Genomic DNA, 15000 nt, shown 5'->3' on the forward strand with positions numbered 1-15000 from the left:
CAAGCCCGCACTTCTTTTCAATCCACCGACCAGCAGCACCGTTGCGCGGTGACAGAGGTGGCATCATCCTCAAGTCATCCTCCCGATCATTACGCTCATGCAGCAATCCATCGCCAGCCTCGTCTAGTTCTAGTCCGGGCCCGGCGTGGTCACTCACACCCCACCAGCATGACGATGATGCTCAGTGCGAAAGAGCGAGAGCGAAATGGCAACTTGCCGGATCCGGATCGAGAGGTGGACGGATGAATGAATGGGTTGGGGGGACAGTCCACTGTCGAGTATGACAGAAACACCCTTCTCTTCCTCCCCCTTAGGGGCCCTGGTGTAGCGTCGCCCGGCACCCGGGTTTCGGGTTTTGAAAAGTTTTATTTTTAACATCAACGTCTGGGTCTTGATGTTCGCTCTCGCGCGCGCTTTGGTGATCCGGTGCGATCGTCGACGCGCTGCTCGAAAGCCCCGCCGGGTCAGTGGCGGTGGTCAGTTTGATCCACCAGGTCCAACCGCACCGCACGGGGAACACCTTTTGCGGAACTGCTACTACTACTTACCACCACTAGCACCTCATTCGTCATCCGCGGCACGATACGACGAGTCCAGAGTGGCCAGAGTGGGTTTTTACGATGGCTTTCCGTGGCCTTGCGATCGCGAGCGCGGTGCAGAAGCACCAGTAAATCGTGCGTGCGTGCGTGCGATTGCTGGTAGTTTACATTCCAAAGGCGTGCAGTTCCGTGGCGTGGCCTAGTGTCGTGATCCGTGATCCGTGGTGTAAACCAACGTCCGAACCACCTTTTTTGTGACGTGCCGTGGATTCATTGATGGAAAATCAATCCGCAAGCGAGTGTGTGCATCGTGACGATCACGATGATGATGAGCATTGGTGGCCCGATCGTAACGAGGCTGACGGTTATTTTCGAACCAACAGGGTCTACTAGGCCAGTTTGCCATTTTTGCTTAAGATCCGCTTTTATGTGTCATTAGATTTGTGTATGAGTGCGTGTTTGCGTATTTTCACATTTGTTTGTGAGAGTGTCTCTTTTAAAGTTGCATATTTATTCAACTCCCATTTCAAGGTTGCGAAGCATCAATTTCCTTCCTTCATAATAAAAAAAAGTGCTTCAAAATATGATCGAAAATGAGTTCTACTGTTAAGCCCCCGGTTATTAGCCTGGCGTGAAGTTAATGCGCTTCCCCGCTGTTGGCGTTCAATAAATGGTGCAAATTAAATGGTACAAAAATACATCATTGTCGGTGCGTGGCGGTGTGTGCGCGGCGCGGTGTGTGCTCTTTCCCTCTCTCTCTCTCTATTCTATTTATTCGTCTCTGTCACGGCGACGGGAAAATTCGCTCACGCTCGACGGTGTTCTTCGTCTTTCCTTCTTCACGCCCCTGCTGTGCTTTTGTTACAAAATTTCTGAATCAACTCCCACCCAAAAATCTCATCCCAGCTAGTGGTCCACCTACCAGTGTTTTGGTTGACAAATGGCGCAACACGGCCAGTCCGTTTAGAGTGCAAACCCCGTGAGAGGAAGAGAGAGAAAGTGCAAATTGAGTGCAAGATATTATTGTTGTTGTTCCACTGGTGTGACCACACAACCGGCCAAGTGGTGACAATTTGTGATCCCAGTGGTCTCTGTAAGGCAGGAGAATAGTTTGTGACGCCCCCCCGGTCCAATTCGTTTGGTCAAAATGTTGAAACATAAGAACCATCATCGGCATCATCGCCACAACACCACCTACAAGCCACCATTTCTGCGCAAACGTAGGGTAAGTAGTGAGGAGCTGAGAAAAGAACCACCGAGCGATGCTTTATTAATGTAAAGGTCCAACATTCCATGGAGTCATGGGCAGTTTTCCCGCAAACTGAACGCTGTAGATCATCGTCGACTCAGCGATCCATCCACACAATGTCACGGTTTTTGGATTATTTTCGGAAAAAACCAAGCTGAGCCAATTCTCAAACAGTCGTCACTACCACCACCACCACCACAATGTCGTTCTGGTCCCCCACTCCCAGACGACACTGTCTTTGTTGCCATTTGCGTCCTCGCGACTCTCGACTCTCGGCACAGGCCAAACGATGGGCCACCGAAGGTCACTCGGAAAAAAAAAACGAGAAAACAAAAATTGGCCACAACCGCACCGTAGTGTGGGTGCTCGCGAGGTGTATGTGTACGCGATGCAGCAGTACAGAGGCAGTGCACTGGGTGGCAGTGGGTGTCAAATGGTTCCGAATTCATTCATGCTTTTAAAAACTGCACACCAGCGAGCGGGCGGCCGTCACCGACGTCCACGACCACGTCATCGACCACGGCGACAACCTTCGCGCGGGTTGTATGTTTGAACGCTGAGACGCTTGTCCTCGAATGTGTTGGCCGATCTTGAACGTCAACAGCCAGTATTGGTTGGATGGGGATTGGTTTGCCCCCCAAAAGGGGTGCACTCGATGGAAGGAATTTGGCAAATGGAATCGAGCACGGCCACGGTCGTAACGCGCCAATTCTTTCGCGATTCAGGACGCGATCGCACCACACCTCACCCCCCTTGGATGCTATTGATTTGATGAATGAATTTTACGTCTCAGAGCGAGCCTTAAAAATTGCTATGCGTTTGGTTCGAGAACGCATGACTGGAGTCAAGAGGCTTGGAGTCAATTCTTCATTTTCTGCAGATACCACAAACACCACCAGAGAGCACCACCGAGACGAAGTGATACGCTGTCGTGGAATATCCGCAGTGTCATTATTCAATCTCAACCATGACTCAATCGTTTGCATTCGGCTTTTCCCATTGGCACGTTTCGGTTTCGGTGGCGACCCGACCCAAGGACCGATGACCTCCAAGCACATTCTTTCGATTGTTTCATTTCACGAGACATCGATGCCAGGGCAGAACAGCGCCATGACGACATGAGACGGACAGAGCGATGCCACGCATGTTAAATGTGATGGACGAGCGGTCGATCGGTGCCAAGAAACAATCCTCTCCCCTATTGTCCCCACCCTTCAGCGACGGACATTCCGAAATGTAAATCTCGTGATGGCGTATAAGAAAAAAAAAGGGGGGAGATCTGAGTGGTTCTAGGAATGCTCCGCTAGTAATGCTTCGTCCTCGTCGTCGTCGTCGTCGTCGTCGGTTTTTTGCTTTTCGTTTTCCCTTCTCTTTTCCTTCGAGCTGCACTCGGGCTCTCCGTTACATTTACGCTCGTTTCGGCCCCGCTTGGATGGCGTCATTACTGCAGTGGAAATTAAAGGGAAATCTCTGCACGCTGCAGGGAGTTGGAGCTTGGTTGCTTTTTTTTGTCTTCTTGCTGACTGAAAAAGACTTAATTTATTGTCTCGGGCTTCATGTGCATGCATGGTCGCCTGTGGTGAGTAACGCTTCAAGACGCAATCACAAGCCTGGCGCCTGGTTTCTGGCGACTGGCGAGCGAAAAGTGCAACCAACACACGCCAACCACGCGTGTTGTAGCTGGCGAGGGTTACATGTGACGGGGGTATTTTAAATATATTATAATAAATACATGCAACCATGGGTTGCAGTGGCACCTGGTTAATGCTGAGCATTTAATGCAGTTGAAGGCAGAATTTAATGGTATTCCTTTCAAGGCTTTTAAGGGGAAATGTGACTGATGTGCTTTAGTGTGAGTAGAATGCAGGCAGCACAAAAATAATGCTTACAAGTAATTCACCTTCCTTTATAAGGAGTTTTCTAATTTTCTCTTCTTTTTCCATACCCATGGAGACGCATGGTAGTTGGTACATTTTTCCGTTTTTTTATACGTGTTTTGATCATCAACTAGAGTGTAAATCGTGTAAGAGTGCTAGTCCTAGAGTATAAAATTCGTTTCCTTTAAAGATGTTCTTTATTTATAACATATATCCATTTTTGTCGAAATTAGAAGTAGCTGATTGAAAACCAACATTAACAGATGGTACGTGAAATAATGAGGTGCCGGTGAGGAAGATGAACTCAACCATTTACGATCCTGTACCCGGATACTACTAGTTACTTGCTACGCATAAACATAAGCACCACCAGTGCACCAGTTCGTGCATGGTTGGCCGGCATCATAAATCAGAACGCGATTGCGCTGAGAGCGATTCGATGTTGCGTTTCGCGTGCCGTTCGCATCTTCATCAATCTGCTAACGCCCCACCAATTTGCCGGCCACTCTGGGGCAGTGTACAAAGATCGGTAGATGAATTGCGCACCAAAAACCACGACGCCACGCATCGCATCGCGTTCGCATGTAGCGCTTCACTCCTTCCGAGAGACAGCAACGGACTTGTCTCGCGAAAATAATGCGCCTTGTTCCGATCCACGCTCTCTCTCGCTCTACCTCTCTGCCTTTCTCATGCGTTTCTTTTTCAATGAGACCTCAATATTTATAGCGCCAACAGTAGGGGGTCGAAAGAAAAGTCTTTGCTGTGCCGCGAAAGAACAGATCGGGCGAAGCGAAAGAAGGAAAACGATCGTTTTGTCGGCCGTCAGCCATACGTGGCGGGCCCATCGCTCAAGCACGCGTCACAAGCGTAAGAGAATGTGTGCGTGCCTTCAGTCTATTGGATCATAATTTAGGCCGCTCCATTTCCACCATTTCTCAAACACCACCTCATCGAAAGTGATGTTTTGAACCATCGAACCTCGAGTAACTGGCCGATTGAAGTGAAAGGTCTAGAGCTTTATTGCGTAAACATCGTACAACCTGTGCCCGGTGCCCTGATCCGCGCGCTCTCTCTCTCTCTCTCTCTCTCTCTCTCTCTCTCTCTCTTTCTTTCTTATGACGACGATATGCTGTGGTTTTGAATTTTCCCGCCAAACACCGATGCCGAATGCATTAACCGCGGCACAAACCGCCGATTGATGGAAGCGTTCCGTGAGCATAGAAGCCCCCCGCTGTCGGTGCTCTGTTTTGAACTCTTTTGATTACGTTATTTCATCGATGAATACGTGCGAGTGTTAGAGAGAGAGAGCGGGGGAGTTGCCTTGCGATCGTTGATGTTGTGCGATCGACGATTGATGGGTTGTGAAGCAAAGGTCGTTGTAGGAACATGAAAATGGTGGTTTATTAGCAACAGATAGTTTAGTGGAATAATAGCACAATACCGGATACGAAAAACAACGATTGGATGCATAACAACTAATTTGATTCACAAAATAATAGAGAACTTGGATGATAATCAGATGTCGAGCTCGAGAACTCGACTGAATTTGAATCTAGAAATGTAAATCTCATTTTCATGTGAAAGTGGATCCAATGCTGCAATCCTATCTCACAGCAAACGATAGAAACAGTCAGGGCCACCGTACGAAAGCTCCATCAATGCAGCACTCCCTTGCTTGAAATGTAAACAAAATGGTCTGCAAAGCTCTGTCGGTCGGTCGGTCGGTTTCCAGTTTGAATCCTTCATTTACAAATTTGCTCCATTCACCCCCAAAAAGGAATGATGATCCCGCATGAAAGTGTAGTGCTAACCACAACCATCCGACGAGCTCGTAACGTAAAGAAAGGGGGAGCTCATGCTACGGCAGCAATTTGTGGCCGGTTTGTACGAGAGCCTCACCGTAAACAATGACACCGAAGCCCAATTTGTGTACCGAAAAAGGGGCTTTCTACCCCCGGAAACCCCCCTACCCGGGAAATGGTGCATTGTAGAGTTTGTAAGACGTTGCTCGTCCCTAAAATACTCCAACAGCAGCAGCAGCAGCAGCAGCAGCAGAAGGCTGTAGCTGAGCCAGCTCGAACGAGGCTAATAAACGGGCTATCTCTGTATGCTTACGGTACCGCAGACAAGCTGGCTGCACGGAGCCGGGCCGGTTCGTGACTCGACTGACAAGGAACCGGATGTAACCGACACGCAAAGGGCCAGAACGCTGGCGGATTGCGCTCGAGCTACCTCACCTTATAGGGCACATCTGCTCTGAAGGAAAGTGTGGAAAGCGTTTGTTTGTTTGGATATTAAATTTTGTTTCCAACATTCCTGCTCCTGGCTTCTGCTTCCTTTTCGTTGAGTAGCAATCTCTGGTTTAATGATAATTTCTATTGGGCACTTCAGTCAGCCAGCCAGCCAGCCAGCCGCAACGCAACGGTTATTGATATCTGTAACCGAATTCATTACCAGAACCTCGCCACGGTACGTACTCTCGGTGGCCGGGACTGTTCCACTCCGCTATTCCGCTGTCCTATTCCTGTGCTGGCACATGCCAGTGGCCGTATGCGTGCAGTAACGTCGCTATAAAGCATTTTATCTTCATTGGAAAACACCAACCTTGGCGAGGGAATGAAGCGAAACTTTGTTCATTATGTGTAAGCACATAATGGCCGGGCATAAGGACCCATGTTCTCTGTGGCCACAGCTTGCCCCTTTACTAAACCCTCATTAGGTTCGTGTGCGGTCTCCCGGCCCTCCCCCCGGGGGGAGAGGTTCCTCTGCGCCCGAAGGGAATTCCTCTACCGCATGCCATCGTCGTCGTTGTCGTCTAAAGCGACAAAAAAGCGACCAGAAATCAAATACGGGACCGTAATACGCAAAACATGCCCCGGAAAAATGGGAACACAGTACCCGGGAATGCCTGTCCTGCTGGCCACCAACTGGCCACGAACGATTGGAAACGCTTGGCGCGTCGTGGCGCGTTCTGCTCAATCGAGCCCTACGCTCAACCTCAACGCGGAGCAGAGGGAAGAACGAGCAAAGGGTGTGCAAAACCACAGCAGGACGACAGCAAAATCGGCATTGCAGTAAACGGAAAAGCATAAGCCGCGAGGCCAAGGAACCCTCCACACAGCACTCCGCACACATACAAACCGAGACAGAGAGATTGTTTCCAACTGGAGGGGGAAAGGTCCGTTCCCTGTTTGGCCGATGAAAAACCGCACCACAAACTAACGTGGCGCATCCTTTGGCGCTGATAGCGCTCACAACAACACGCTGCCACTCTGTCGGCCGGTCTGGTGGTCTGGTCGGTCCATCGCATCAAATATCGATAAAATGTCGGAATCATAAAAATAATTTGTAAATGATATCATTCGAGCATCATGCGCAGTCATTTCGGTGGTTTTTGGTTCGATGGAGTGGAGTGTTTTTAATGCCGTCACAAGAGCTGAGAGTTGGTTCGAAGGGGGTTCGAAACATTTTAAAATTTTCTTCACCAAACCGCACGAAACGCATGTCTTTACGCAAATGATCCATATCGTGGCAGACGGCGGCAGCATTATGCTCCGCTTTCTTCGCCATGATTCGCAAAACGAACTCATGTTTGCTCGTACCCTTTCCCCCTCGCGCAAAAAACCACACCATTTCGGGGGGCTAAGCTCCCAGTGTGTGAGTCCTTAATGACGCAACCTACCCTCAGCAAACCCCTAAGCAACCCCTTGATGCTCGAACATGCCCATGTACCCACCAACACCACCGCTCCACTGAAGCGGCACGTTCGTATCGTTAATTGTAAGCGCGTTGTCCTCGGCTTTGCAGCTATACCAGAAAGCTGCACGGGGAAACAGGGACACGGAGAGGAAGAGAGGGCACAGGATGACGGATAGAGGATGGCTCGAGACGGCGGCCCATTCCATTAATTCTAACCCCTTTCTGCTTCTTGTTTTTCTAAGCATCCTATTCAAGGGGGTGGTTTGGGGGTTGCCACATGAACGGAACGAACACAACCACACACTAGCGCCAAGGCTCCGTCATCATCATCATCTGGATATGGGGGGAGTCCTCCACCGGAGGTTCATTACACTGTGAGCTCCCGGAGTTCTGCGAAACGATAGTGAACTCACTCACAGGAAAACTGGCGAGGGCTGGAGAATGATGGCTAATGCAATCATGTTCATCGCTGTGCTCGATGTGCTCTGCTGGTTCGCTCTTTTTAGGGGGTTTTAGGTTGTTTAGCTTTGGTTTTTCGGGCGAAGGAGAAGAAGAAGGAGGAAGAGCTCGCGGAGGAGCAGTGGATCGATATGCGATATCGCGCATGCGTTTCGCTCGCACTTGCCTGCGTCAACGTACCGGGTGACCGGGGGAATGTGTTCTGTTTTGCGAAATCCATCCCATCATTGGAATTATTAGCATCATGCAACAAAACATATTGTGACGATAATGTTGGATTTCCGTAATATTTTGGAATATTTTAAACGAAATGACCATTTATGTGACTCAAGGAATAGCCTCAACAGTGAAGGAACACCCTGCACCGGTCGGTTGTCAAAGCGAAAGCGTTTCGAAATGCGAGATAAATAACCACACCACACCACAACCAGCCCAACCACCACCCCTTGGAATGCTGTCAGTTTGTGATGCCAGATGAACAGCACAACGGAGCTGGATGAAACCGTGGCGCCTCCATCGAGAGCATCGTAAACATGAGCTGCGTTGCTCTCCCACTCTCTCTCTCTCTCTTCATTGCATCATCGCGTCTACTTCGAAACAGACGGACGGTCCCTGGATGAACGGGTGCGTAGGTACGCACGCAATCCCTTTCGTAGTCGTAGTGTGCACAGCAAACTGACAGCATCTGACAGCCCACCAACCGAATAGAGAGAGAGCCTGTTGGGTTGAAATATGTTGGGAAAAATTGGAGAGAAAACAGCAAAGCAACCACCGCAGCCGTAGTCAGCAGCCGTAGCAGCGGTCCCGTTTAGCCATTCCGCTCGCGCTCCAGAAGGTGGCGAACCGAACCGAAAAAAACCCCCCGAAAAACCCGTGCCCGTGTGAATCACGCGTGAAGAAAACCGTGCCACCACCGTGGTCGTGAGAAGGGAGCTCCCGTTCCCGAATTTCCCATCAATACAGCGGGGTAAAGCGAAAGCGAAAAGCGGGCCTCAAAAAGCCATCCGCGAAAGCCGTCCGTGGCCGTTTTTTCTCCCGTGTCACAACGGCGCGTGTGTGTCGGTGTGTAGGCCAACGAAGGCCGCAGTGCCGCTCCGCCCGACTACTGCGAGCTGCATCCGTTGCGGGTATGGGGAGTGGGGTGGGGAAGTGGAACTCCCGTGAAAATCTTCGATCGTCGTGCGTCGACGTGGACCGTGGACGTGGAGTTAGCATCCGACATTTCGGTGCCAGTGCGTTTTTCTCGTGTGTTTTTTTCAGCAAGGGAGCCTGGTTGCTTGGATTACATTACCGCAGGCTGCTGCTGCTGCCAGAGCATACTGTACAGCAGCGCAAAATCCTCCCTCTGCAACGTGTGGTTGGGTGTGCTTTGATATTGGGAAAGTTTTCTTCGTCATGAGCTGCTGCTGCTGCTGGTGCTGAAATATGTGTGCCTTGCGAATATGGGGGGATGTATTTCATCGCAAGAAACAACAATCATTCCAACTGCGCTAGTGTTTCCATCTTGCACCGCATCTCACGAGTCAACGAGTGGTGCCAGACGTTCGAAGGAAAGAATATTTTCATCACAAAAAACGCAAAAAACGATAAAATCCGAGCTAGCCGTGTGTGCAGGATGCGGAAATCAAATTCCGATCGCAAGGAAATGGAGAAGTGAATTTTCTGAACCATGCTCTGGCCTCACTCGCTCTCTGTGTTGGTGTTGCTACTGCTGCTGCTGCTGCTGCTGCTGCTGTGTCCTCCCATGTGCTCGAGTGTGTTTGTGGTTTTTGGTGGAGGCGCTTCTCTCGATTGTCAGCCTGCCAGCCAGCCAACTAAGCAGCAGAAACCTCGAAAGCCCAATGTGCATGTTATGCTGCTACGCTCGGTATAGCGTTCCCTTCCAGTGTCTCCGTTGTATGTGTGTGTGCGTGTGTTGGTTCACTCGAGTGTAGAAGGAAGGGTATCCTTCGGTTTTTTGGAGGACACCGCCACCAGCAAAAGTGGAATCTGCAGTCCGTGCGCTCCGTGCAGAGAGGGAGAGAAAGATAATGAAAAATCGTTATTTTGGAACGAAATCTTCTGTGGAAACCACAGCGACGATAGTGAATGGGATTTAGGAATTAATTTCCCCAATCGCACCGAAAAAAAAACACGGGGCCATGTTGGCTGGTATGTCATGTACTATGTGGCAAGCAGACCACCCTTTCGGAATCCACTTGCACCATTTCATCGCATGTAGTGTCAGCACGGAGCACAAGTGGAAACCACTTTGCGTTTAGGCGTCGTCTTTTGCGAGCGTCCAAAAATAGTCATATTGTTTATAAAACCGGTGATGAAAATTTGAAACCGCCTGCACCGTAACCCGTGGCCTGGTAGAGGCAGAAAGCGTGGTCTGTGTGCTGGTGGAGGAAGGGTGCCTGTAAACTGAATCCATTTGTTCCGTTTCGAGTCGACCGAGTGGATCGCAGAAGGCAATGCGTGAATAGAAAGAGAGAGAGCGAGAGGCCATAGGAAAAGGAAAATCAACATTCCACTGGGCTCTGTGCTAAATCAGTTTACCACCTTCGACACTACCACCAGCATTGTTGTGGTGGTGTTTTTAGCAAACCACTACCAGCGTGAGCAGCACGTCTTGTACGTCACTGCAGTCTGGCAACGAGTTTCTAGTTGGCTCCTTGAGGGATTTATCAGCTTCTTTCTAAAAATTGAAGCCCGATTGTATCAATACTTCGTTCTGTTTGTTGATTTTGTGAAGGATTTTCCCTCTGGTCAGAAAACCCATTTTTAAGAGATGCTTTGCCTGCTAACCCACACGACTACGAGAGTGGTGCGTGGTATGCGTGGCGTCTACTACTTGCGTACCGCATCGCAGCTCGCTATGTTTTGGTCGCTCCTTGCTGAACGGGGCCGCGCATTCATTTCATGTTGCTGCTGCTACTCAGACTGAGTGATCGTTGTTTGGCGTTCATCCATGTGATGAAACCAGATGAGTTCGTGCTCTCTCTCTCCATCTCATGGTCACCTCGCTGCTCTTGCGATTTCTCTTTTTCCCTGCCACCAGGACACGGAGACTGAGCAATCTTTTCTCGCACAATCATCTGCGATGCGGGGGGAACCAGCTCATCCTTCGCTCATCGTTTTGCTCCGATGGTGGAAAAACGGATTTTCCAAACCGATCCACACCAGCATCCTCTCATTCTCTGGATTCCTTGAATCGAGCTTGGAGTGTGTAAACACAACTATCCCCAATGGAACAACATGAACCAGCACACATGCACAGACAGGCAGATGGATGGGACAGGCGCGAAGGCTGCTGTCGCATGTAAACATTTGCTTTACGTTTTCTTCTTCCCCTTTTTGCTTTTGGTCCTCCTCCTCCTGCAATAATCAACTGCTCCACCACTCGCGGATTGTGAGGTGCTGCTGAGCTGGCTGCGTGCGGCGTGGCCATGATCACTGACGACGATGGAGACGGCCGTGACCGAGCTGCAGAGCAGAGTGTCATCCAGCGTGTCTGCTGGCCAGTGTAATCTCGGCCATTCGCTGGCAAGCACATGCAGCACACTGTTGGTGCAGCAGTCGGTCTCTGTCGTTGGATTTGTTCGGAAGTGATTTTAGAAGTGATTTTTTTGTGTTAAAGATTCAGTCAAGACATTTAAATGCGGTTTTTGCATAACTTGTGCTGGCACTAAGGAGGCGATTCGTGATCGCGAATGACACTTTGATTTGAGTTTCTCGTGCATTAATGAAATCGACAGTCCATCCGTCTGCCGTGATTTGATTAGCGGACGGGGGAGATTATTATGACAAGCCAGACAGCAGCACCAACTGCGGTAGGCTGGTCAGCAGCATAAATCATTTGCACATGACCGCGCATCAATTTTCCCGCGGGACCACTAGCGAGTAATTGGGTTAATGCAAACGGAATCTACTTACGAAGGGATGCTGTGCAGCGTCCACTGCAGCAGCAACAGCAGCAGTAGCAGCAGCAGAAGCACCACCATCGTATCGTGAGCTAAAGATAACTCATTGGCTAACCGGATCTGGGGTACTTCCCTTTTTACAGTATCAATCCGCTCGCTAGACAAAACATCCTGCCATCCAGTGCGGATGGATGCTTGCTGCTGCTAGGTCAGCCAGACCAGTGCCCGAAATTTGGTGATCCGCGTGACCGTACGCGTTCGTGTTTGTGTCCGTGTTGTATGTTTGGTTGTGTATTGTTTCTATGAAGTACGGGGTCGCTTCGCCTTCGTCGTCGATCGTAGTCGCGTGGTAAAGCGTGTGGTGTTGTTGGAGCGAGCGACCGTAATCCGCGGCCAGCGTAATCTCCGCCATCACCGCCATTGCCATCGCCATCGCCATCATCATCATCACCACCACCAACACCACCCCGAACCCGTGTAGACCACGCGCTCGCAATAGCACCGAAAATATCCGGTCTAGAAGAAGATTGGCGGCCTGATCGGCCCATGGTGCAGCGAGCCTCATCGGATGCCCCGTCCGTCTCCGGGGGGCATCGAGAGTCGCGCATCGGCCTCGGGCTGGGCTACACGTCGTATCAGAGCGCCGGCTACAACAAGCTCTTCACGCAGGTTAGTTCTTCGTTCGGTGGTGATGCTATGCGTCGGCATATCGCCATTGTAGGATCGTTTTTAATGCTTGCAGCCTGTGGTAGCCAATCAATGCATACAACAATTAATGGTGTTCAGTGTGCAATGCTTAGAACAAAGGTCTCAAACTGAATATTACCATGGGGGCCGCAGAAGAAAGTAGCAACCAGTGCGTGGGCCATTTCACCAAATAATTTGGAGGTGCATTAATTTATCAAATTCGCTTTATCAGCACGGTAAATACAATCCCAAAACTGGTCGCCGCACCGGAAATACGAAAAGATATTACTCCGATGATGGAGGCGCCCTTCGAAATGGAGGCGCCTGGTAACCGGTACTTTCAGGGGTTTTTAATAGCAATTTAACTGGTTAATTAAGCCAGGGATCTTACACTAAATTATGTGGTGTTTTTTGGAAGAGAGAAAAAATGTTTCATCATTCAATTTTTCGAACATTATTGTCACTGCAGTTATATTACCAATATTCAATTCCAACGTATGCATAGAATATGATCAATTTTATGTTTCTCTCAAGCTGTTTGCGTTAATGTGAATTTTTAGATTCAGCATGAATTATCACTTTCTACCTGTTCAAAATGACTTATATTCTTGGTGGTTGCATATATCGCTAGAATACAGCGACGGCAACAAGGTATCCAAGATACGCGTTTAGAAAATATGTTTTTCACGCTGCAATATCTTTATCGTGTTTATGGATTTGAGTGATCTTTACTCGAACAATTCCCGCAACGAGTCTGTTCGCAACTAAATGGCTTCGTATTGAATGTTTCTGAGGGGATGTTACATGATGAATCTTTGAGATCATGGTGCTCGTAATGAGTGTATTATTTATAACTTATGTTTATCTGCTGCATATGTGATTTCCTTTCGTATCCTTGATGGCGAAAAATTTGTTAATTTGCTTAAAATTATTCACACTATTCTGGCACGAAATCAATGGACTACTTACGTTTGGCTCGAATCATCGCTTTGGAGAATCAACATAAACTTTTGGTAAAAGAATATAGTTTTCTTTGAGACTTTAAAGACCTATTTTTAAACAAATGAAACTATCTTCGAACTACACACTTGTCTAATCACTTTTTATGTGGCATTATGAAGACATTATTTCGATAGAATATACCACAAACCACCCGATAGCCTCTACATCTCGATTGCAACTTAGCTGTGGACTACTTGAAAAGTTTAAAATAAACTCTTCGCAACCCAATACAGCTCGCCCTCTGATCGCCGATGAATCATATGGAACCGTTTTTGGAGCTTGCTACCGTCACGAGCATTCCTTCGCTTCTCTTCCTCCTCCAAAAAAAGGCGATGACGATTCAAAACGTCCCCCCATAAAAAAAACACTGAATGTGAATCATATGCCAAATCTCCTGTCAAAAGCCGCTTCCGACACGCGCGAGGTGCGTGTCAAAAATTCCGAATACCGTTCGGGAAAATTATTGACACTCAGGACACCCGCCTTCCGACAGGCCATTGGCAGCTCCAACCAACCTGGTAACTTGGCCATAACCCGTTGGTTCAGGAATGTGGAAACTATTTACGGCGATCATGGCGACCCCGGGAGGCTATCGACGTTACGGTATCTATTTTCGGTTCCCCCACCTGTCCCACCACAATCCAAAAACCACAACGTGTCGCGCACATGATCCTGTCTCGATCCAGCGAGCGAAGCCACCCCTAATTATCATCCTTTGGTTGTGTCGCTTGCGAGATGGTTTTTGAAAGTTTGTCAGTTTCCCTTTCCCGCTCCTGCCTGGCCTGGCCTTGTTTTGGAACCCACAGCCAACGAGTGCCGAATTGCCAGGCCCGGAATGAAATGCGAATCGTTTCAAGTGACATCGTTACCACAGCGAATTGTCGGATGGCGGCAGTTGTCAAGGCAGTCCGCTACGGCAATTGGCATCCGCGTGTTTTTTTTCTCTCTCTTCACCGGAGCACGATACGATAATTACCTTCGATTCCAACCTGGCTCCCCCAAAAATAAATCTGGCATCGTCATGTCCCCATTTTCCGGAGGGGTGAGCACACCATCAGCGATCATACCGACTACCAATCGTGCACAGATTGTGGAGCAAAATGGTAGGAATAAGAAGACTCGCTGCTCGCCATTTCTTGGCGACTCCTCGTGTGTGGCAATCTCGTGGGTGTTTGTGGTTGTGCTTGTTTGTGATTTTCTGGAGCAGCTGGAGAGGAAGGTGGAAGAAGAAGCGATCCGGTGGAAAATAAATGAATTAAGCTATCAATCCAAACAAAGCGCCTCCGGTCGGCGCCCACCTTGAGCATGATCTAGTTTCCGGCGTCTTGTGGCATGGAGAGATTGTGGCCAAACGTCTGTTGCCTATTTTTGGGACCACCATTCTCATCATCAGAAGAGTGTGTCTTCATTGGGAACATTTCCGTGCGTCCGTCTGTCCGCGCCCAAAAAAGGGAGCATGGGGCTCCGGGCGGCTAATAATGGACCCGTAGTCACGGTGACATCTTGTACGTCTTACGATCAGCAAAAGTATTTCCATTTTGAAGGAGTCGATGTCACGGTAGCAGCACCGTGAGGAAACAGTC

The 15000-nt window shown here is 49.2% G+C and overlaps 1 protein-coding gene across 9 annotated transcripts in view; it reads left to right on the plus strand.

Moving 5' to 3' along the window:
* Positions 1-15000, plus strand: part of LOC126573012 (voltage-dependent L-type calcium channel subunit beta-1) — a 117078-nt gene that overhangs the window by 83367 nt on the left and 18711 nt on the right. For 2 of the 9 annotated variants that reach the window (XM_050232785.1, XM_050232778.1), the window contains exons 1-2: positions 8637-8790; positions 11872-12397. The exons of 5 other annotated variants lie outside the window; for them this stretch is intronic. In XM_050232785.1, the coding sequence (XP_050088742.1) occupies positions 12275-12397 (123 nt within the window). In that variant the 5' untranslated portion in view covers positions 8637-8790; positions 11872-12274. Of the gene's footprint in view, positions 1-478; positions 608-1445; positions 1765-8608; positions 8791-11871; positions 12398-15000 lie in introns of those variants that run through there. 2 more of the 9 variants (XM_050232781.1, XM_050232779.1) reach the window with 2 other exon arrangements.

The sequence above is a fragment of the Anopheles aquasalis genome, chromosome 2 (assembly GCF_943734665.1).
Source record: "Anopheles aquasalis chromosome 2, idAnoAquaMG_Q_19, whole genome shotgun sequence".
NCBI classification, from domain to species: Eukaryota; Metazoa; Arthropoda; class Insecta; order Diptera; family Culicidae; genus Anopheles; species Anopheles aquasalis.